General features: G+C 40.2%; 1 protein-coding gene across 3 annotated transcripts; it reads left to right on the top strand.

Moving 5' to 3' along the window:
• Nucleotides 1–125: 125 nt before the first annotated feature.
• RBFA (ribosome binding factor A) lies at nucleotides 126–20,090 on the top strand. Of its 3 annotated transcripts, none has more exons than XR_010883369.1 (8): nucleotides 126–255; nucleotides 830–872; nucleotides 2,513–2,689; nucleotides 5,360–5,472; nucleotides 7,026–7,110; nucleotides 9,427–9,500; nucleotides 11,503–12,165; nucleotides 20,013–20,090. XR_010883369.1 is itself a non-coding variant. In XM_067290924.1 (7 exons), exons 1-7 carry the CDS (start codon nucleotides 140–142, stop codon nucleotides 11,894–11,896), a joined length of 1,002 nt encoding a protein of 333 aa, XP_067147025.1. In that variant the 5' UTR covers nucleotides 126–139; the 3' UTR covers nucleotides 11,897–12,483. The 3 variants fall into 3 exon arrangements, 1 of the variants encoding a protein (XP_067147025.1); XR_010883368.1 differs by lacking the exon at nucleotides 20,013–20,090 and adding an exon at nucleotides 14,903–15,277; XM_067290924.1 differs by lacking the exon at nucleotides 20,013–20,090 and having other exon boundaries at nucleotides 11,503–12,483.
• Nucleotides 20,091–24,818: the final 4,728 nt, after the last annotated feature.

The following is a 24,818-nucleotide window of genomic DNA, read 5'->3' as shown; positions in this document are numbered from 1 at the left end:
CGCGGGCTCCGCAGCAGCTCCGCCCCCGGCCCGGCCCCGCCGCGGGCTCGCGGTTACCTCCGCCTCCGCCGGGGGCGCTGCAGCCCCGCCGCCGAGCCGAGCCGAGCCGAGCCGAGCCGCGCCGAGCCGCGCCGGGGCCATGTGGGGCGCCCGGGCGGCGGCGGCGGGCGCTGCGCGGGGCGGGCGGGCGCTGCGCACCTCCGCCGCCCTCGGCGGCTCCAGGAACCTGCTGAAGAAAATGCTCCACAAAACCAAGTAGGTGCCGGGGCGGCCGCGCCGCGCCGGGCCGGAGGCGCTGGCTGCGGGCCGGGCCGGGCCTCCCGCCGGGGTCGCCAGGCCTCGGGCAGGGAGGCGGCGGCGCCGCGGGCCCTGGCGGCGCCCCGGGCGCGAGTGACCGGCAATTGCGCGGTAACGGCCCTCTCGGGGCTAAAGCGCGGTGTGGCCTGGGCCCTCAGGGAATCGAGCGCCTCAAATCCGCCCTGCAAACAGCGGCCTCCGCTATCTCTAGCGGTGCGATAAAGGTATTTTAATACTGTACCAAGTTATATCGCGCCCTAAAGAAACATTGGTTTGGGGGAGGTTTTTTTTTTTTTTTTTCCCCTCCACATAGAACTTTTTCTGTGGCTGGGAGGCATTGCGTCCTGCACACCCCTCCTGAACAACTCATAGATACTGCGTGGAAACATGAAAGTTTGCGGGCATAAAATCCAGTGGTGGTGGGCAGCGTGTCAGTGTGTTTTCAGGCAGGTGGCGTTTTAATTGCACGGGGTGGCCATTATTTCTCTGAATTGCTTAGAGATAAAATGCATTCCTTTCTCTTTTCCAAAAGAAAGAAGTTCTGGTATGACAGTCCTGCCCTGGAATCTAAAATGGTAAGTACAAGCTTTTAAAGTACTGTGTTTATTTGTGCTAGGAGGAACAAACCTGTACTTCTGCCATTGCACATAACTTTGGGAAAAGTATTTTTTGGTAGAGAAATAGCAGAATTTTATCTATGAGCACTAGTGGTCCAGTTTTACTCTGATGTGCCAGGATTGCTGCTTGGAGCAGTGCTGCCCTCCCCTCCTCCTTAGCCATTTTCTCTTCTGAGCCATTCTTTTATCTGCACCAGCACCAATGCTCTCTTGCTCACTACTGAGCCTATATCAGAGAACCGATCCATTTAAAGTTAAAAATTCTATATACTTGCTTAGTATTAATCTGGATCACTTTCCCAGTGTGACTCTCAGAGAGGCTAGGCTACATATCACTTCTTCTCAGCACAAAGAAGAGGAATCACTACAAGAAAAGCCTTCAACAGGAAGGCCACAACTTCCTCTGTAAATGGCACTGCTGGCATATGTCAGCTAAAACAACCGTGAGACAGTGGCTAACTGAAAAAAAGTTATTTTTAGGTAAAGTACGGCATTGTGGTCTGCTTCTATAATAAGGCATGTTCAGCTGCAGACATCAAAAATGCAGAATGATACTCCAAATGGAATTGAAAGATGTGCCAGAGCCAATTATTGTAAGCTCGTAATTAACCTAAAGAATATTTTTTTTCTATGTCTGATTGGCAGGAATTATTATTTTTTCCTCATTTTTTTTCTACAATAGTATGGGGCACAATGTTCCACTTTTTGGTATTCCCTATGTGCTTTTACTTCTTTTTCTGCAATTATAGGGATCATGGATATGGTTCATAGCTTTAGCTTTTTTACTCTCTTACTGTGGCATGCTGTAATTTTTGAGGCTTTTGATTTATGTAGATGCTGTAAGGTTACTGGGGAAGTAGTCTTGCAGTATGCAGTGTATAGCAGTATATGGAGCAGATGGTTTGTGGATCCTTTTGGAAGAAACATCCACAGCATGATTGCTTGTGATTGCAAGGAACTACTAGGCTCGATGACCCCAGAGAGCCTTTCCAGACCAGTTTTCCTACATTGAAAAGGATGATGTCCATGCTACAAGAATCTCGGATTGTAATTGCTTTGAATCCTTACTGGTAGGAGACAAATTCTGATCAGCAGTCTGGAGAGAGTGGTCCTGGTCACAGAATGACAAGCCTCTGAGGTTTTTTTTGAGTTTAATTACTTAATATGGGGGGGGGGGTTAGTTTTATTTCTAGTTACGAATTATACTGTGCTCAAAGTTCTCTTTCTGGGCAAACCACACTGTGAAAATAAGTACATGAGAGTTATCTGGAAAACAAGTTTTTACATTTGTTTTTTGAACAGCAATTTTTTTTTGTTAATGCCTGCTCTGTTTTAGAAAAACGATCTACTGAGCTGTAAAACTAGCTACAAAATATTAAAGAAAATAAGAAACCTTGACTGTAATACATGAACATCAAAAGTTTTGTGAGGAGAAATACTCTTTGTGAGGAGAAATTCTTTAAACACTTGATATATTAGACCTATATAAGGTCACCACAATTGCACCGATGGCACTCTAAGAGCATGCTTAGTAAAGCTGTATATTATTGCTTAGTATAAGTTTGTAGCTCCTGACTAATTTTTTTTTTTTCTGGAAGATGTATAAACCAAACAAGTTGGCCTCTGTAATGAAAGATGACCAGACAAAAATTAGGAAAGAAGATAACATACGCTTCAGAGTCTTGAATAATCTTATTTATAAAGCTGTGACAGAGATGATGACTACCTGTGAAATTAATCAAGAGCTTTATGACCTCAAACCAGAAATCTGCAAGGCAAGTACAAAAACTACAGCTTGTGTTGAGCTGCTCTGATTACACCTGAAGGCTGGTGCCTCCTGCTGAAGGAGCTCCCCTGGGCGTCCTGACACGTGCAGGGGGTTTTGCCGCAGCGCTGCTAACTGTGGTACTGCATTTGAAGATGAGATGCTGGGGTCACCTTGCATGCTAGGAGAGCTTTGCTGCTGTTGTACCAGTTTAGTAGTCTTTTGCCAGTTTAGTAATGTAAATGTCATTTATTCCAACTAAATGGTGGTTTTTGCTGGTATGGCTTTTTTTTTCTGGTACGTGAACACATATTAATCACCTTGCCCCTTTCAGATGAAGGAGCCTGGTTTTAGCAACATAACTATACCTTTCTCAGAGGCTTTTCTTGATGCAGCTGTGTGAGAGCTGATGCCTCCTTGTTCCCTCGTCAGCTTCATTACACAGGCAGAAGGCTTAAGCAGTGCATGAGCTTAGTTCAAAAAAAGGCAAGCCTAATAAAATGGCATTGACAAACAGGGTTCCAGAAGAATTGGATATGTTTGTATCTAGGTGTAGCTAGTGGTATAGTTCAGATCTGAGGAGGATGTTAAAACTGTGGTTTGGAAACTAAGTCAGTTTCCACGTTCTTGTTTATTGTTTGTAGTTTTCTCTTCTACCTTTGCTGTATTGTTCAGATGAAATAATACCAAGATTTGGCTAAAAACTTTATGGAGTTAACTTCATCGGTTAGAAGCATGGAAAAAGAATTGTACCTCGTAAGTGCATCTGTGACAAGGGGTTTGTCAGTTATGATAGAAACAGTTCTTTATGTAGGCGAATTCATTCCACCTTCAAGCTAGTGATTTAAATTACATGGGTAAGGTAACCTTTTGATACGTATGTCCATCTTACATTATTTCTCTCTCTAGGGCTTTGGGGATTGCCTCTGTAACTGTAATGGCATGTCTACACTTAAATACTGTATGTGTATATACTAAATGGTATAGACAAGCTGCAACACTTGGAGGAGACATTGCTGTAAATGAAACAACAAATTTGACTTATGAAATGTGGGAGGGAAAGAAACAACCTTCTTACAGATATAGTACAGATATTTCTATAACTGCATAGTGCTTATTGCCCCTGCTGCACTGGGACATGGCAGAGACTCAGTCCTGCTTTATTCTTAAGCTAATTGTGGTCTGATATCCTTATTTCCATTATCAAAAAAAAGCTCTTAGAAGGCTTTCTGCAATACATCAGAATTTGTTTTCTCATATTTAAAGTTAACTTCACCTAGTGGTAATACAGATAAGAATCATGCTTCAGCCTTGATGCATCAAACTTTTATCCACTCAGTTACATTACTCATGTGATGACCAAGAAATGGCTTGTGTTGAGTTGGGTTGTTTATGTGCTTTAATGGTAGGCTTAGTTGGGATATATGGAAGGCTGGTCTTGCAACAGAAACAGCTAGTTAGTGATCATTGTTAGTGATCACTTTTTCAGTGAGTGATGGCTTTCTCAAAGTGGGAGTTCTTTGGTAGTGGAAAACAATCATTATCTACCCTAGTGTGTGAGGACAGTCCGTTCTGTCCTAAAATAACTGCAACAGGAAAAAGCAGGTGCTGTTAGATTATCAACGGCAGACTTGATGGTCATGCAGTTTTCGTTCCTGGGAATATCCTCTGGAGTTGGCTTTTTCTGCTAATGTCTGTAGACAGCTATTTGTTTGAAGAGTTAGTTCCCAGACTAGATGACTTGTTGATCTCTGAACCGTGCCTTCTAATTGGTAGTTTATGCTTTTCCCTCCCTCATTCTCGACTCTTCTTTGGTTGAGCTGGACAGGTTAATAGAACTGGCTTTGCAGAAGTTTGCTGAATGTACTCTTACAGTGAGAAGTGTTTGTTACGACACTGCTAGATGAGATGAATGACAGTTATGGAAATCTGTCAGAATTCAATTAATGTTTAAAAAGTGTATTCTTCAGGAAGGCAGTGAGTCTACTTCATGTTGTGCAGGGACAGAAACATATGTGTTTTCAATTGCATGCATGACAGCTATGAAGGCTATCTGTTAATGAGCTACAAATTCAAACCCTGGAGGTTCCCAGTTTGACACAGGCTTTAGAACTGAAGACTCTTGAGTTACAACGGTGTTCTCTTTTCTGTGAATATCAAAACCAAACTCTAGGTGAGAACAGACCAGACATTGTCACACTTCCTTCTGTAGCAGAAACATACACTTTTCAACAACTATATTCCAACATAGCATGCAATAAATAGTAATTCTGGACTATTTGTGATGGTAGTAGCATGACATTCAGTAAACATAGCACTGTCAATAGCATATAAGTATGGAAGGACTTCTTCTCCATTTAATTTCACTTAAGGGGGTAATTAGGCAGTGATTTTCCTAAATTAAAAAGTGCCGTCAGATACAGAGTATGAATCTTACTCAGTGTTAAACCATACTGCTATAAGGGCACTCTGTCATTTTGGTTCTTAAGAGCGGGGTGGAAGAAAAGGTTCTCCTAAGCATTTATATATCCAAATTGGATTGCTGCATGTTTATTTATGAAGCAGATGCTTTGCTGTATATGAAGTGTGTGTGTGTGTGTATATGTATACATACACACACATGCACGCATATATATCTATATATATGTATAAATTTAAAAGAAGGTTTGCCTATTTACAGGTGTCCATGGCATCAAAATTTTCAGCATGTCGTATTTACTGGAACCCTTCTTCTACTATGGAGAAAGACAGTTATGTTGAAAGTGTACTGCAGAAGAGTGCTCCACGTATACGGTACTGCTATACCATAAACTGTTACACTACTTTATAAATTCATAGCCATATACTATATTAATAACATTTCTTAAGTATTCCTAACAGCCTAAATCTGACTTTTTGGAATACTTCAGGTTTTTAGATATTTGGGGTCAGAGCATCTCCTGTGATGAACCTCACAGGGGTGGATGGCAGTCTTGGGACAGCTGTGAATTCTCCTGTTGGAGCATAGCTGGCTTACTTGGCTTCTACGCTTTCCTCAGTTTGAACTGGGCTGAGCAGAAAGAGGAGTTTTGCTAAAGTGTGATTTCATTTCATTAGTGGTGGTGTTTTGGGCATACTAGGCCCTACAATAGGCCAGGATGTGTGCTGCACAAGAGAGAGCTTCTGGATACAAGAAGTGCTTCCTTCCAGATTCACTGTGCAATTTTGATAGCTGGAGACAATTTGGATTTAGTTTTTCACTGAGCCATTTTATCAGAGTGGATTTTTTTCCCCCTTGAATCTCAGTAAACATTTCTGTGCATTTTGTTGTCCTTATGTTTTATTTTTTTCCTTGCCTGTGTTTAATTCAATAGAATTGCTCTGAATATACAAACTAACATCTTGCATGCAGGAACCTTTGCAAGTATTGCTTGTACCATGTCACATATGTAAGGTGTCCTGCAGCTTGCATTTTTATTTAACAAGCTAAAACTGTCCTGGATTTTAATTCTGGAAATGACTTACTAATAGCATGTTCCAAACAGTGGACCTCCAGAAGGGATGACCAGTATTACAGAAATCCTTCACAATACTGATACCAAAAAATAAGTGTGAGGATACCACCAGGTACTGTGATACTTCTACCTGTTTTTGGCAGAGGGGCCAGTGAGTTTTCAGGATATTATGGAGATTTCGCTCTCTTCTTTTCCCTTGCTTACCCTGTGCTATTCAGCCAGTTTGTTGGAGTGTCAGGACTTCACCCCACGGGGAAGGTGGCATTGGAGCATACTTAAAGGGCCATTTCCTTCTCCCCTGTTTTCCAAGACAGTTCAACTCCCACTCCAGCACCATGCCCTCCTGTTCTCCCAGCCCAGGACCCAGTAACCAGATATGGGTGGCAACTTCCATGCTTTGAGAAGGAGTGTTGCTGGCTGGAGAAAAGATGAAGGAGGCATGGCCAGTCCCTCCTGCAGACAGCACGGAGGACTAATTTTCTTGCCACACTGTGAGGGCTGTAACCTCCAGCTGCTCTTGCCCCTACAGTGGGGTTGAGCAAGCCAAATAGAGTGGGGAGAAACTTGGGCCAGCCTGTGTGTACAGGGGACAAAAGTGATACCCAGTAGGATCTAATAGTTTTAATATTGAATATTTATAATGATATACATTCCAAGTTGAGGTTCTGCAATGATATGTTGCTGAGCGCTAACCTGAATGAATACTCTTCAGGTACCCTTCTTACCCTGAAAGGGTAAGACCGTATCCTTAAACTTTCACTACTGCTCTAATGTAATTTTATAACAAATATTTTACCTGTCCTGGAGATGTTGTACTATTAATCAAACTTGTGAATGTTGTATTTTTGCCAGGTATCTTCTGATGAGTCATCAGATCATAGGAAATGTACCCCCAATAGTATTTGTAAAAGACAAAGAAGCAGCAGCTTTAAAGAAGGTAATTGTAATCCTTGACTCAACGTACAAATATCACTACATGCATAACATGATCACTTAGCATATCATAGTGCTTAGGAATACAGAAAGAGGTGCTAATTCAATTGCAATAGCAATCTACATTACAAATCAGTCTTTGCGTATAAACTTTCCTCTTCGTGTTCATGTTCCAAAGCATTTTGGCAAAGAATCTATAGTAATACTGATGCTTATATACAGTGTGAAAGAATCCTTGTGGCTATATCCTCAAGAATTTTGCTATGTTAAAATTTCTCAAATGAAATATTTAGGGAGGCTTGTGACAGATAATTAAGTGAATTAAATAAACCAAATGGCCTAAAAAATGAAATTACACTCTCGGGGTAGCCAGTTATTTCTTGTCTGGCACACACTACTGTAGGAATGAGGTCTGAGGAACTGTCTTCCACATTTTAAACATTACATGTTCTTAAAATGCCATTGAATCTAATTAGTGATGTTGTTGTTGTTGTTGTTGTTGTTTACCCCAACCTTTTTCCATCAATGAATTGTTAAAACATTTCTGCGGAAGTGCATATCTTTGCATAGAGGATTAAGCTCACTGAGACTATATATATATATATATATATATATATATTAATCTTCAGTGTTCCACATCTTCTCTCAAAGTGTTGACAATTTTGACTAGCAGAAATATTTCTGGAATAATGATGTTTTCTAGGAATTTGCTGTTATTAGGACCGTGAAGGGAGACCTTTTTTAAATGGTGAGATTTCCAGAAGAGAAAGATGGCACTGATAAATGGAATTTCATAAAAAATGGATCCTCAAGCTATTTATATGAATTTAGGGCACAGAAATGTGAATATGCTCATTTCAACCAATGTTCTTTATAGTGTCTTATTCTTAGATGTATTACTATTACTACTAGCATATGCAGTTACTATTAATGACTCATGGGCTCATACAGTGCATAATAGCAGCCTGGAAAGAGATAATGAGAACTTCATCACTCTCTAGAAATGCAGTGAACTTCTTGAAATTTCTTTGGTCAGAAAAATTCTGAGAGAGTTTCATGCCAATATACTGATCCACAGTCTAAATCTTTTTCATCTGCATTAGCATCAACAAAAAGCACAAGAACAAAGATGAACTAAACACTTATGAAAGCTGCTTATGCCCCCCCAGCCCAATACAAGAATTTCTGCACAATTTATCTGAGATTATGAAGGAACCTGGTCTTTATTATTATTGTTATTAGCATATCTAGATGGAGCAACAATATTTTTGCAGGTCCTACTTTTCAGATCTGTTATTATGGAACCTGTTCTGTTAATCACTGTTTCCCAACCTTCTTTAAATGACCACCTTTTTTTTTGAAGAAGAAGAAAACTCCTTGGACTACTTTGCCTTCAAGTTTCAGTGCACAGACACCTTTCTTGGTGCTAAGCTAAGCTAACTAACTACACAAGACAAGTAAAAAATCCTCCTTATGCAGTTCCAGTCAGTGACTGGCACTAGGAAACACGTAGAGGGGCCATCTTCTCATGCTTCGCAGCCTGTGTGATTTGAGTAATCCACAAGTTTGAATAACAGGGCTTTGGATAATGTAGTTGAAACTGATTTTTAAGTGTTGCAAGACAGGGAAAGACCATCCAATTCAACTCCCAGAAGAAAAATAGCACCCTGAATTAGAAGGGAAGTGATGTAAAGAAAAGTAGGAATAAAGATTTCAAATGGGATAAAATTTTCACAAATAAGTGCAGTCTGTAAGCATCAGATTCACTACATTTGTAGCGCTTACCGTGATGTTAAAAAGGAGCTGGGAAACCTGTTCAGTGTTTACATGGGATAGAGACAAAAACTTCCAAAAAGAGGGAAGAAGGGACAAAAATCCCAGCATAAGGATGTTGTTAAAAAGAATTTGCAAGACTGAAGTAAAACCAAATAAAAAAATATATGTTCAGAATATGCATAAGACAAAAAACTTTGCAGGAAGAGTAATCTATGGATTGATTATGCTATTTGGTATAAAATTCCCAGGCAAGAAGGACAGATATATCCTGACACTCTCATAGCCTAAAAAGTGCACGAGATCTGTTGAGTGATCCAGCTCATCTCATGGCCAATGAAAAATTATACCATAACATACATTTCACAGTAGCTATTTAAATGAAAATGGAGGAAAAGGCTATTTTGAAATGGTTCTGCTAAATATCCCATACATGTAGAAAAGAAATTGGTATTCACCATTTGATATTTGTCTGTTTCTTCTGTAGGTGTGAAAAAGGAAATTTAGTAGAGGGCCTTTAATATGTATTGTCTTCATGTGTTTACAGATTGATGAATTATTGTCAATTGCTGATTTTGGGCCCCCGGAAGAAGAAGAAAAGTTACCTCAAAATGATTCCAGGTGGGCTTTTAAAATCAAAATTGGACAAATGTCTATCTTCATCTGTGTTTGCCAACTTAAGTTGAGTATTATTTGATGTGATAAAAAGTGTATTTTAATTAGATGTGTTATTGTTGTTATGTCAGAGTTCAGTAAAGTGGTCTTAAGAGGAAATACAAAGCAGAAGAGAGAGTGTTCATAGAAGACCTTACCCTAGTAAGGCACCTTGGCTTTTAAAAAGATCATTTGGGCCTTTTGTAACAGAAAAAGCTACAGAATAACTGAAGACAAAACTAATATGTAATCATCCCAGAAATTATATGTACAGGATGGCATTTTATTTTGTGTTTTGGCTTTCTTTACGAATGTTACAGCCATTTATTAAAACTGGGAGAAAATATTTCTTATTGTATGTGCTCTGGTTTACTTTTATATTTTAGTACTGAGATATTTTTATGGGCTATTTTGGCTTTGGTTCTTCTGCAGAAGTACCTTGCTGCAGACCACAGGTTTGCAAATACAAAAAGGGAAAATCTACTTTTTATATTTAAGTGGACCTCTGTTAAGCTGTGGAGAATGACTGAATTGTCACTTGTAGCAGCACAGTATATAGACTTTTAGAAGCAATTAACCCATAATGTGATATCAAAACATAGTCTCAGAAATCAACTGTGTCTGACCTCTCTACTCTGAGTGATGTGGTCATGGGATTTGTCACTTGTGGACCCAATACTTGTTCTGGTATTGGTATCATTAATTTTATGAGAGCAACATTTCTAGAACTTCTTAGAATTCAGGACTCAATGTATTTGCAATGATTAAATTTAAAAAAATGCCTCATAGCAGTAATTGTTACTTCTTGCTGGTACTTTCCTCATGTAGCTAAAAGCCCTATGTTTGCCAGCATAAATATACCATTACCCTATCCATTTGGCATCTTCTATTCTGGTATAAGTTTGGGTTGTTGTACATGTACATCAGTACAGTTTACTGATGCATCTCCCTAGGTTAATAAAACGCAACTTACTTTTGCATTCTTCTGTGAGGGATTTTTGGCTCTTAGGGACTGGGTTGATCAAGCTATTAGAACAGCGAGTGTATGAACTGGATACTCTTGAAACCAACAAGAGTCTTGCACTTGTGTGCTGGCGTCTCTTGGTGAAAATGACTGTCACCTTTTGTGCTCTCAGGACTGTTCTTCAGATGCAAATCAGAAGTAAATTCTGAGGGGAAGTCACAGTTGGGACAGACTTGCCACAGGGCACCTAGCAGCTTGCTTGGTTTGTCTCATGGAAATACTTAGGTCTGGCTTAAGGCACTGTGCTGTTTCATGTGTCTGTCTGATGTGCTCCGGGCATAGGCTGTTTTTCTTCTACTCCTTAGACAAGTGGGAGTAGTCTAACTTCCTTGGGGCTCCCAGATCCAGTGTTAACTGTTGTCTATGCACGCCTTTTCCTAGAGCACAACCCTAGCATAGTACTCTGGCTTACAGGGACTCTTTTCAGGGACAAAGGATTGGTAGCAGTGGACAGGCATATAGACTTTGGCTTTGACACCTTCCTCATTCTTTATTTAGATGAGTGCATTTATAGCTGGAGTACAATAAAACACTTTTTTTTTTTTTAGTGAAAGTATGTTGTACATCCTCCTGAGTTTCTAAGGTTGAAGCTTTTAAGACTGATGTTTGTTCATCTTCTGGGTAACCTGCTCTTCTGCAAATCCCACTCTCTATAACAGCTAGAAACAAGCCGTTTCACCTGGAATGTAATTGCTGTATTGGCTTTCCCCATAAAATCCATTGATATGTTGACAAGCTTATTCACAGCCTATCCTTGGACACTTAGCCCAGTGGTAGCTCTTCCTCCTTAACATGAGAAGCACAATGCCAAACACAGTGAATTAATAAACTCCAACTGAAAAGTCCGGTTTATTTTGGGTTACCCAAACTGTCACAATTAACATTGCTGCTTAAAATATACACAGCAGGGAAAAAAAACCCACAAAAATCTTTTCCTTTTCACAGTAAACCAAACTCTTCAACAACAGAATCTTCAGATTCACCCATCCGGTCTAATCTTTTTGGTATTGATCATGAACTGCTGAATAAGCAGATAATGGAGTACAAAAGACTGAAAGTGTCAAAAGATACAGAAGGCATTGCCTCGATGGAACAGCTGCAGGAGCAGCAGCTGTCTATGATTCAGAAGAAAATGAAAAAGAAGAAAGTAAGGAATCCCCCTGATGATGACGTTACACCACAAAAATACTTACTGGACAAATATGAAGCTGATTACTTGAAAGACAGCACTGAATCGATCTCTGACTATGAGCTGGAGCATGAATTGCAGGAAGAAGTAAACAAATTGGAGGCAGATGATGGCAAAACTGAAAGTCAACCTACTGTTAAATCGAAGTGAAAAAGCCACTCCCTTTAAAATGGAGACCGTCAATAGCAAAAAAGACTGCCACAGATACCGAAAGATTAGTTTTATACTGTCTGTTCACCACTTCCTCTTTGAAACTAACAGGTTTGCCACACATGCTGAGGTTTGCTAGCAGAAGCTATGTAAGAAGAATGAAAATGATGTTTGCGATGCTCTGTTAAGAACCTTTCAAACTGCTATAGTTGTAGGAATTTCGGCCAGAGAGCAGTTTTCTAACAACAAAATATACATTGGGCAGCACTGTGAGTTAAAACTTCTTGCAATTCTGTTGGTTATTTCCAATGAAATTATTCTTGTTTCTGTGTAATTAAAAAAAAAAAAAAGCAAACTTTGGGGGTGATTTGGATAAAAACAATCATAAAATGATGGTACTTGTTTTTCTAAGGACAGGAAGGAAGAAGGAAGGCAGAATAATGACAGTGGAGTTCAAAAAGCAGCCTTCAGTGCACAGAGACCTGGACAGTGTATTCTTCAGAAAACCTAGTGTAACAGGGCTCTTTCCACAAGGGGGTGAAACCCATTGAGGTTCTGGCAAATAAAGTTACAATCCTGAAAGAAAATCAATTAATTTGTGTCAATAGTCGGAGATCTGCAGTTGTGAAGGGGGGGTTGCAACCAGAAAAGGACTGGGAACTACTCATCTATTTGGTAAAATAAGGCAAAGCACTGACCATTACTGAAAAGAATATATTAAAAACTAAAGCAGAGAAAAGGCAGCAAGGAAGCAGAGTCAGAGACTGATCTGAATGCTCTAGTAACTTTAAGATTTAAAAAAGGGTAAGGAATCATATGAAAAGCAAGAATAAAGCTCTGACTCAAAGCAAGTACAAATAATAGCATAAGTGTGTGCAGTCGGAAAGGCAGAAGCTGCAAAATAAATTACAATGAGAAAGGGAGTAAAGAGTTCTACGAGAAGTAAGGAATACTTGAGTCTATTAGTGAATGAGGAAGTAAAGTAAATAACGGACAATCCAAGAGAGGCTGTACTACACTATGTTGCTTTAGTCTTTCAAAAAGATTTAAAGACAATGAGTGTAGGCTCCAGAATACAAAAAATAGTCTAAAGGAATTTTTAGGTAGATGAGATAAATTGAGGTCAGCAAGGTACACTGAAATTCACTGTAGTGTATTTAATAATCCACTTGACGCATATTCTGAAGGTTAAAGATTGCTTTTAAGAACCTGGAGAAGATATGAGCTATGAATGTCAATAGGATATTCCCTTAAGTTCCTTTAAAGCTTATATTGAATGAAGAGTGAGGTCCTATAAGTGTGTGCATCATTTTTATTAGGATACATGTCGAAGCCACAGCTCACATTAGTGCTCACCTGACTTGAAGCAGGTGAATAATCCCACTAAATTTCAGTGTGCCTTGTTCTGGATTTCCTAGAGTTCTTCCTAAATTCCCTGGGAGGGACATGCTTTGAAGTAGATGCTTTAGTTTGTTTTCCAGTGAGTGAAGGTATTTGCTATATCAGAAATTGTTCATGTGCAATATCGCTGTCTACCAAAGCTAGCCATGAATTAGTTGAAACTTGGCAACGAAGCTGTTAACGTTTTGAATGAATGACAGGAACCTGATAATTGGTACTTGCTAAACTAATCCACCAAATACTAATGTCTCCATCTTCAGTTTCCGCTGTAATAAATGTGGGATTTTCTTAGTTCTGCCTAAAGGTTAAAAAAGAAAAAACAACCTCTTATTAGGCTCTTGGAAGAGCAAAGAGGGCAAAGGTGATTACGCCTGTGTCTTGTCATTGATGGCTTGGATGTCTGTAAACTAAGTTGCAATTTATAAATTAGAGTCACTCTAACGAGCAATGAAACCCATTCTTGCTCTCAGACCCTGATACCTTTACTCCCTTGTGCAAGTGAGAGCTACTGGACTCTTTCACTTGCCACCACTAAGGTTGCTCGCCACCACTAATGTCATAGAAACCAGACTTTGTCAGAGAAGAGGGACTGCCTAGCGACTAACCTGATGATAGGGAGAACAAAGCAAAAGCAACCAGACTTAGAGGAGAAGGAAACCTTAAAATAGAGCAGGCAGTACTGTGAGACAGACTGTAAAGGCTTGAAGAAGTGGCCCAGGGGAAATCTGGAGAGTTGCACAAAAGCAAGTGGATGACAGTGACTCAGAAGGCAGCAGCTGTGGCTCTGTGCCAGCTCCCGCCCCTGGCGCTAATGCTCAGCTTCAGTTTTCGCTGACTTCCAAAGGGAGCAGGGTCAGAAGTTGTCTCTGCCCTGTCACCAGTGTAACGGTAACCTCAAGACTTTCACAGCTGTAAAAGACAACAAATGAAAAGTTATACTTACCTGGGCAATATGAACTCTAATCACTTGCTTGAATGCCTTGATGCTATTTTTTTGTATTCTATAACCATAGTTCTTTCAGTCTGGTTATTTTCCTGAAGAAGTTTGGTCCTATAAGGTGCTGGTTTTGGGGTGGGGGAATGAAGGTATTAAGCTCCTCTTGGGAACCCAGAAACTCAGTCCCCTACTGTGAAAGACAGCCACTTGCTGTAATCCTGTATTCAGCTGTGAATCTGAGGCAAGAATGTTTGTGTAGACAGGAGTAACTTATTTAATGGTGGGAGAATCAAAAGTGCAGCTGAATTTAGGAAATGGGTGCCTGCATAGGCATCTGCTACACCAATAGTTTTTGAATGAGTAATAGTCGATGCTAACTTAAAAAAGTGTTTTCTTTGCTATCTATGACTATCAAACTAAACCTTTCCATATACGCTGGGATCCTACAATTCTCTGTGTGAGATCCAAGTTTCATATTGAAGGTGATGAAGTACCTCATTTCTTCTTTCAGTCTGATTATTTTCCCGAAGACATGGTCCTATAAGGTGCTGTTTCTGGGGGGGTAAATGAAGATACAAACCTCCTCTGTTTCATTCTTGTGGATGAGTGATTTCCCCTGATCCCCCTTTCCCGCTGTGAAAGTGTTTATGCATTTTGTATCCTTCCAGAACAGATGTGCCTTTCCAGCAGAAATGCTGAATAACATTGCTGTGCTAAAGACAGCCTGAGTCAGTGAAAATTTTACCAACCCTCTCTGAGATGCGTAACTCGAGGACCACAATCTCCTTCCTCATGTGAATCAGAATAACCAGCAGCAAAAATGACATCACACCAGGGAAATTAGAAAGCCAAGATGCATGTCTCACAGAAGTCTGATTTTCTATCCAAGGAATTGTTTATCTATCATGGAAGCCAATCTACCCTTAAGCCTTGCTTGCATATGTAAAGCCAAGAAATAGAGTAAAAGTTCAACAAAGTAAAAGTAATGTATTGCCCAATGCTTTGTCATTCTGTCCTATATATTGTTATTGCCCAGCTCTGCAAGAAGGTAAGTGAAGACAAAAAGCTTTAATTAGTTTTAAAGATCTCAGAACTCTGTAGAGTCTGTGGCCAATCAAACCAAAACAAAATCCTCTAACTATGAAATATGAGTTACATGCATGTTTTTCTTACTTTCAGTAACTGCTGATAGCACATTGTTGCACTACATGCATTTAAACTTTAAAATCTATTTAAAATAATCTATTATGGTGAAAGATCAGTCATTCTCATAAGCACATAAACAACCAAACATGACATCTCAGTAAGGGGGTAAAAATGTGGCAATATTTGTCTGTTGTGGTAATTACTTATCATATTTTTTGCCTGTGGTATGTTTTTCAGGTAGTCCACTTTACCTAGCAGGCTTTGCTCACATTTACTGGAAAATAAGCTGGAATGTAGAAAGACTGCAGTTAATTTCAGCTAATTACTCTCTCTGGCTCCAAGGAACAGGCACTATGCAATCACCTCCTGGAAAGGAAAGCAAGAGCTAGAAAACAAAATATAGGGAATGTGGCATAATAAAATGGCAGTGCTGCAGCAAAAGCATTGAGCTGTATGGCATCTTGAAAAGACCACAAGTTATGGGCTCTCATGGTTTTCAGAAAGTTACCTGGGACAACATGGTACCATTTCAAGTGATGATTATTTCAATCTAGCTGCAGGTTCAAGTAACAATTGTAGCCTTTCTTTATACTTAGTTGAACTATCTGCAGTCATAAGATGTACAAACTTTTTGTACTTGGTGGCATGTCTTGACCAGCTGTCCAAAGACAGAAATGTATGTATGTATATATATATATATATATGTATATGTTTCTGGCTCCCCCAGTAAAGCCACAAGTCATTTTTTACTCCCTTTGACATGAGGGTTTCAAAGATTTTAGGAGCTTTCTTTGGAGTAGACAGATGAAATCCGAAATGTCTCCGTTATTGTATGTAGGAAGGAAGCTTCAATGTTTCTAATGGTTACTTTTTCAGTGAAAAACTTTGGGATTTTGCAGCAGGGTACAAAGTCCACAGTTGCAGCTCATAGGACTTTATTCATATTGCTAACTTGTAACTGAAAATCATCACCTGATTCTAAGGTCTATTTGCTTCAAGCAAATAGCAAGGAAGGAGCTGCTACTCTAGAATTGAAGCAGTCCTCCCACCCTCTTTCCTAATACATCTTCTTTGGCTGCCATCAGATCAGAGGAACAGGAGGTGGCTCCTGGCAAAATAAAAAACTAGTACAACAGAACAGAAATGGGGATCAGCTCCTGTTGATCTGAGGACAAACTCCTTAACCAATGATCCAGAAGCACCTTCAGCACAATAACTCAGTCCTTGACCAATTTAGTAGTCCGTCACTCCTGAACTCCAGAGAACATCTGGCCAGGTAACAAAAATCCCCAAAGACTACAAACTTACGGCTAGAAAATATTTGGAACTAAAGACATAAAATAACTAGCCAGCATAAATCCCAAGCCATGGAAAGAAAACTGGGTCTCTCAGTTGATAGGCTAGTGGAAAGAAGGGAACTCAAGACTGGCTGTGGTACAGAAATTTTATACCTTCTTAAATGCCGAACTGAGACCAAAAATAGTGCCTGTCAGTTTTGTCCTGTCTCGAGGTTTTCAGGCAAACAAAAATCTATGAAAAAAGTGTGTTGATGATATTGTAAGGCAGTTTCAATGGCAGAGTGAATGCTGCTCACACTGTAAATCTGCCTTACCCAAGTGTTTGGCTGGAGGACCATATCATTTTTCCGGAGCAAGGATCAAGCCAGGGTTTAATGATTACCCTCAAAACACAAAAATAAAAGTTGTTGGTTAATGGACTCCAAATAGCTGCAGTGATGGCCAGTCCCTCCTTGCAGGACACTGAACTCCCTCAAGATAAAGACTACGTTTCTTCTAACTCTTCACTGAGAAGAGAGCATTTTGGTGACTCTTTCATCATCTATGATGATGAGTCATTCTGACTCATGAAGCGTGGTCTCTGTCACCAGTACAGGACATCGAACGCTGAAAGAAATGTGTCCAGAAATGGAAGTGTGAAGGCAGCTCATGAGACTCTAGAAACTGAAGGAAACACCATTATAGCGGACCATGAAGAGCAGCACCAACCACCTTTGTGCCATTACACAGACCAGCAGAGCCTGAGCCCATACTGACTTCATGGCCCCTGCAGCCTCTGCCTCCTTGCTGCAGGATTCACTGTGGGAAAACAGAGTGGGACACAACAGCTTCCCAGCAAGCACGTATTAGGCCCGGAGAGCAACATCATAAGCCCCCAAAGTATGTTTTGTGCTGGAGAAGGCTTACAGCACAAAAAAGAGCTTTTTTTTTTTTTATCTAGGATCAAAAAGCAGTGACATTTAGCACAGAAGACAGGAAATGTTGCCCAAGGCACAGTTTCATTATAGAAGAGTTTGGGATGGAAGCAAGTACTATGCCTTGCAGAAAATGCATGAGGATTTTCTCTAGACTGAATATAATTATTCACCTGAAATGTGTTCAGATTTAACATCTATCAGAGAGCTACAGTCACTCTAAAGCACTCAGGAGCCATTTCACGTTTACTAGAAAGAAATGGCAAGTCACAGCATAACACACCAGGCAGGTTCAAGACTGATCGTAATGACCCAAAGGCCACCCCTACCCCACACTGCTTGTCCACATTGGCCCCGCTGGCCTAAGCAGAACCTACTCCATTTTCCTGGGTGGAAATGGGGCTTGAGCAGGGGCTACATAAGCCTGGACATGCTTATTTTACCTCAAGGAGCCTGTCCTGGTAAAACTCCTGCTCAGACTCCTACAGCCTCCCTGGTCCCTGTATATTAGTGTCTCTTTCTCTTTTGTATTGTTGTCTCTCTCTGTTGATCATCTCATTGTTGTGAGAAAGCTGTTCTGAACAAAATAATGTCCAGCTGGACAGGCACCATTTTGGGCCAGGTGCGGAGGGTGGTGGGTGATGCCCATGCCAAGGCGGCACACAGTTTTAGCTTTTCTGAGGGGCTGGTGGGGCCTCGGTCTTGTACTGTCACTTTTGTAGCTGGAAAACCTGCTTCTGACAACAGAAATGAAGCATGGATGTGTGTGGATCCTCGCCACCCTGCCAGGGCTGGGGCTGGGAACTGAAGGTCGTGCTCCCAAATCCTGTACAACGAATGCCATGCAATTAGCACAGGTTTAATCCTTCCCCATTTGGTCACCACATGTTTTTTTTGTTGTTGTTTTCCTCTCAATAGTATGGTAGATCCTTTATAAATCTGCTAGTTCACTTCATGGTAGCTTTCTGTTTAGCCAAGGGCTGTAAGAATTTGTGATTTTGCATGTGTGCAAGCTCAGTTTGAATTCACTATTTCAAGTTCAGATAAAAGCAAATAAGGTTGTGACTGTGTTTACACAGTCCCAGATGAATGAAAAGACACTGGTCTTGAATCTGCAGAGGGCTGTGCACAAGCTTGATACTCGCTGAACTCAAGAGCATAGCCCAGAGCTACTAGATCCTGCTAATACTGGACTTGTTGCAAAACTGAAACCTAAACTTGGCCGTTTAGTTTGTTTAAAGAATCTAGGTTGTAGGACATGAATTCAACAGCTGACAAGAAGCAGCACGATTGTGCATATTCGGTCAATGGACAATCAGTAATTCTCCTCATTTGCAAGAATGATAATTGTATTGCAAGAAAAGGGGAAACGTCCTCTTCCACTCTTTCCTCTTCCAAAGTCTCCTTTGTTTGCAAAGTTTCCACTGGAACTGAGACTTAAATTTTTAAAAATATATGCCTCCTGGGCATTTTTTAACAAAGAATGGCTGAAAAAACTACGTGGAAGCAGGTTGGGATAAGCTTTGTGCATCTGTATTACCAGCATTTTAATGTTAACATACAGCTAAGCGCTCTCTGTGTAAGTATCATTTTGATTTTGGATGCTTGAACTTTAACTTCCTCATTGGTGCTTCTCACTGCTTTGTTTAAGAGCTTGAGATTCTGTTTCTATTTCTGTCACAACTGCAGTAGTTGGTGAGAGCCAATACTTCTGTCAGAATAGAAATGAATGCATATTATTGGGTCAGCCCCAGATCCTCAGACTGTCATTTACTCTTTGATATATGATTCCTGCTAATTTTTTCCCTCTCCCATGAAGATCTGTGGGAAGGAACTCTTTAAAAATCATTCTGAGTGCATTGCATATTGAGTTCTTACTTTTTAATGCTGATAGGCCATTTGTTGTAGATCCATAAGACACTTGCCATGGTGAAGAAACATCAAAATTTGAAAGCATGAGCTGTTAGACTTGCTTCTACTTTTCCCAGTAGGTTTCTCCTTTCAATTTTATAGACAATGCTATCACTTTGGGTTTTTGATCTTTCTGGGGGAATTTCTAATAGATTTAAGAGTGGCATGGGATGTTATAACCCCGTTGAAGTGAGATGACATGAAGAGGGGCAGAATGGAATGGGCCTATAAAGTAACATTTGCTTGTGCTGTTATGTTCCCTTGAGATCTCCATGTCTTAGCATTTTTTATATCTTAATATTGGCCATCTCCTGGATGATTCTTAGATGTAACAAATTTTTGTTTGCTACTACCCAAATAGCACTGTGTCACATTTATTTCAGGTAAGCTTTTTTTTTTTTTTTTAAGGCTACCTTGCCAATATTGTTCCCTTACCTTATCTTTACAGAGTTAACACAGAAGTGGCTTTTTGACAGTCTTCTTTATTTTTCTTTTCTTTCTCTACTCAGACATATGCCTCTTGTTGGACATGAGCAGGACAGCAATTTCAAAAACAGCCATTATGGAAAAGCTGATGGTACACTACTATCTATAGCAGGAAAGAAAGAGGAGAATACAGTTCAAAATACTGCTTTCATGCACCTGCCATGCAGCTTATTTAAGAAAAGGAAAAAGTTCTCCAAATAACTGCAGCTCAAAGAGAGTTCACTCTGGGTTAGCATGGGTTATCTTGCAAAGCATTTCTGCCATTCAGAAATGCCCATGTTTATTGCTGTGGTATTGGGTAACTAGTTCAAGACTTCTTTAATCTTCAGTATTTCTGTTTCAGACTCCTGACGGAGTAATGCTGGCGAGCCTCTCAGCTTTCCTATTCCCTTAGGATGCACTCAGGCCTCTGTGGCATCTGTAGGACCTGCTGTTGCTGCAAGAGATGGTAAAAGCAGTTCTTTGGATGAATGATGCAGTGTCAGATGTGTTCGAACCCTTAGCTGTGCCTGCTTTGCTGACTGGAGGTGGATGTAGTAAACATACTGTGAAATTTTACAAATATGATTCTGAAAAATGAAAGGACTGGGGTGAGAGCAAAGAAGGAGATGCCATTTCTTAATTACAGCATTGTTTAATTTTTCTGGGGGTATACAGCTGTCAACTAACATGATAAATCAAAAAATCAAACTGGTAGAACTCCCACTTCTTGTAGTTTTTCTAATCTGTTAGAGTTATCATACCTGTAGACTATGTATTTAGAGAACTATATAGTCATGTGGCATGAGATAAAATTTTTAGGAATGCCTTCTGTTAAACTACCAGTTAAGACCTTTATAGCATTACTTGTAGGGCATGAATATAGCTTTTCATTTCCTCAGCTGTGATGTAATAATACGCCTTCTAAAATACAGCAGTATGTCGTACACAGTTAACTGTCCTAATTACAGAAACGCTACAACAAAGATTGTGCAGAATATGCAGAAGTTTGAGGTCTGTTATTCTGGTGGCTAATGTCTCTCTTATTGTTCCTGGCCCTCTCCCCCAGAGTTAAGTGACAACTATCTTCCTTTTGGTGGAGAATCCTGAGTGCATTAATGGAAAGAAATGCTTTAATGTGTGTGTTTGCCTTAGGGAAGAAGTATACTGATACAACAATTTTTTGTTTTCAAAAAAGACTTCAATTCCAAAAAATTCAACACAGCATAACTTCCCAAGATCATCCACCTGCTTCTGATAATTGCATTCTGAGTATGGTGGTTGGTCAGCTTAAGGTGAGAATTGCAATAATCTGCAGGATTTGCATGTTAAGTGTTTTACTCTTCAAAATTCCTTATTTTTATTGCTATCTCTTTCTATTGTTATCTCTTTTTACTTGAAGTGTGAGTTCTGTCTGATGAGCTCCAGATAACACTGCTAATGCTCTTTCTTGGCCTCAGTTCAGTAGTTTTAAAGTAGAGCTATAAATGTGTAACTGAGACATGCTAAACTAGCATGCTTGGATGATTCAGAGGATTGTGAATGCAAACAACTTATGTTCAGGAGACCCATGGACTTGCCCACTCCATTATTAACTCTTTTTGGCTATTTTCTTTTTTTTTAGATAGATGATGACCCAGTAGTGGGATTCCACCAGCTGTTTGCTCTCAGGAATACTAAGGATAACTGGATGTGAGCCAATGATGTATTTAGACTGTCTGTGTAGTTTTCATTGAACTATTTCTGTTCTGAAATGGACATCCTTACAGTCCTTCTCAAATCTCTCATACACAAATAAAAAACAAGAATCATGTAAAATTCCATAGTGCCTTGCCCTGTTTTGTGATTAATACATACACTTATGCTCACTTATGCTGTGTTTCCAGACATGCAAGATATGGGATGGAAAGAGTGATAGCTCTTCATGGAAATTGAATACACAAACTACATGAATTTTCCTCTAGCATATCCCTGAGGTCTGCCTTTGGATCATTAATATTGGATATAATAGCCAAAGTATTTCTGTAGTTTCATAATGATGGCCAATTGCCTCAGGGATTTTGCTATGGCAAAACAGTCATGGCATGAGAGCCATAACTAGGGCTCTCGAGGTCGGTGGGTGGCAACCCAACAAACCCTAGCAAAATGCTTTGCAGCTTTTTAGTATACCTGTGAGTGGTTGCTGACTGCCAGAAAATCCTGCAGTGTTGTATGATGTAGATGTACCTAGAAAGCTCTGTTTATAGAACAGTAAACTGGAATTTCATAGCAAGAGGATGTATAAAACTGACCTGTCTTTTGCTTTTCTTTTTCCCATTCTACTGCTACTCGCATCCTACCCCTGCCTGCCTAGTTGTACCTGAGCTGGTTGAACTAGGAACTGATCACAGAATTAAAAAAAGCAAAAACAAAAAACCCAGACTCCTTGCTGTTTAAAAGGGAAGAAAATAAAAGGAGTCAAATTATAGGTGATTTATAGGGTAGAAGATGAGTAACAGGAGTTCTACAGTGAAATGAATTGAGAATCTTGTTTATGTAGGGCAGAATGAAACCCAAGATAATACTGTTTTTACTTAATGAGGAACATGAAGGGGGTGACATCCGCAACCACAATCCACCTGATACTGTTCTGCCATAGGGTTAGTTTGGCTCATATAAATAGGTTAAAACATTGAACCTATCCGGTCTTGAGATGAGTGTGTGGATATACAACTAAAATAATGAATGTCACCATGAGCCATGTGGTTATTTTGTACATTGCCTGGGACATATCAGTCTATCCATATGTGTATTTTTAAAGCAAGGAACTCAATTGCACATTTGCATTTTTGAGTCCCAGTTGCAAAACAGTTCTTATTATGAAGGTCACTTTAACAACTGAATAGTTGTAAATGAATGAAGTAACACTTGCTGTAATGGCCAGCTGACTCATGGTGTGGCTTTTGGAGGTAGGAGCTTGTCACTGCTTACTCTGTAGCTCATTGTGGCATGCTTGGTACTCCATAGGTCCCAGAGAGGTAAAAGGGGCAAGGGCTGGAGTCCTGTTGTTTTCCATATTTCCACTCATGGCAGCTTATAAACCACTGGAGAAAGGGAGAAAACAAGGAAGGTAACATTTTTTTTCAATGGAGACAAAGTTTTAAATGATTTTGGAAACTAAAAGATCAATCAAACTCATGTTTTCCATTTGTGGTTAGTGGCAGTGTCCAAACTTCTTGCATGTGTAGGCTGACTAACCTTAGATACACAGAAAGCTCTAATTCTTTACCCACTTTATATTTTGAAAGGTTCATTTATGTTCAGTAATATTCAAACCATGATAATTGAGGAGAATGCTTTATTATATTATTCTTGGGTAGTATCCACAGTCTTTTTTCTCTTATAGTAAGAGAATTTATCAAATGGGTAATTTTTTCCTGTCCTCCCAAGGCCGGTACAGAATCTATAAGCTGAACAGAAGTAAGGCTCTCATATCGAAAAATGACACTGATAACAGAGTTCAGACAAAATACTACACATGCTGGAGACCCGTTGTTCTGCATCCTATGTTCATCTTTAATTGTGAGTAGAATACTAGAAATGGTGAGCATAAACCAGAGAATTATAGAAACATTGATTGGAATGGACCACTAGATCTCTAGTCCAGCGTCCAGCTCAGTGTGGATCTGTTGCCAACATTAAATCAGGCCAGCCGTGGCTCTGCCTAGTCAAGCCTTGGAAACCTCTAAGGATGGAGTTTCCACAGCCTCCCTGGGCAACCTGTTCCAGTGTTGTGCTACCTTTATATTGGAGACATTTTTCCTAAAACCAATCTGAACATCCCAAGCTGCAACTTGTGGCCGTTGTCCTTTGTTTTACCACCTGCCACTGTTGAGAAGTGTTGGTTCTGTCATCTTTGTAATTCACCTTTAAGTAGCCCTAGGCTACTATTAGATTGTCCCTTTGGCTCCTCTTCACCAGACTGAGCCAGCCTCGCCTCCTCAGCATCTTGGGTGTACCCTTTCCAGCACCACAGACCTGACTACATCCAGCTTCTCTAAGTAGTTGCTATTTTGCTGTCCCTCTCCTTCCTAAACTGTGCTGGTATGCACAGAGGTCTGAGGGAAGACTTCACCTATGAAGAGTGAGGTTAAAAGACATTGAGTGCTTCAGTCTTTCCATGCTGTCCATCACTAAGTTGTCTTCACCATTCATCAATGGACCACATTTTCTCTTGACATTCTTGCTACTAACATAGTTGTAGATTCCCTTCTTGTTGACCTTTATGTCCATAGCAAGTTTCAGCTCCAGTTGGGCTTTGGTCTTCCTGATTTCATACAGACTACTCTTATACTTTTCCTTCATTGCCTGCCATTGTTTCCCCACCCTTGTATGCTCTCTTTTTGCCTTTCAGTTCAATGGCCAAGCAGGGAGGTCTGCTTCCCAGATGCATCTACCTATCCTGATTCTTTTCTATCCTGGATAAGCCAAAATCTGTTCTCCTAAACTCCTAGCCATAACTCTGTTGCTTACCTTCCTTGCTTTCCTCCAGATCCCGAACTCAATCATCGGGAGATCGCAGCAACCCAGATTGCTGTCTGCAGCCATATTTACCAGCAGCTCTTCCCTGTCTGTGAGAAGCAGGTCAAGTAGAGCGTCATCTGGTCAGCCTGTCTAGCATTTCCATTCAGAAATTTTCATGAGTACAGTCTAGGAACCTCATGTTTTGCTGTCCTGGAAGACATCTGGATGATTGGAACCGCCTGTGGTGACGAGGGCTTGCAATTGAGGAACTTCTGCTAGTCATTTGTAGCTCATCTGCTTCACCATCTTAGTCAAGCAGTCTCTAACAAACTCCACCACAACATCCC

Source organism: Apteryx mantelli, chromosome 2, assembly GCF_036417845.1.
Source record: "Apteryx mantelli isolate bAptMan1 chromosome 2, bAptMan1.hap1, whole genome shotgun sequence".
NCBI lineage: Eukaryota > Metazoa > Chordata > Aves > Apterygiformes > Apterygidae > Apteryx > Apteryx mantelli.
Note: the sequence above shows the minus strand (reverse complement) of the source record. Positions and strands in the feature narration are given on the sequence as shown.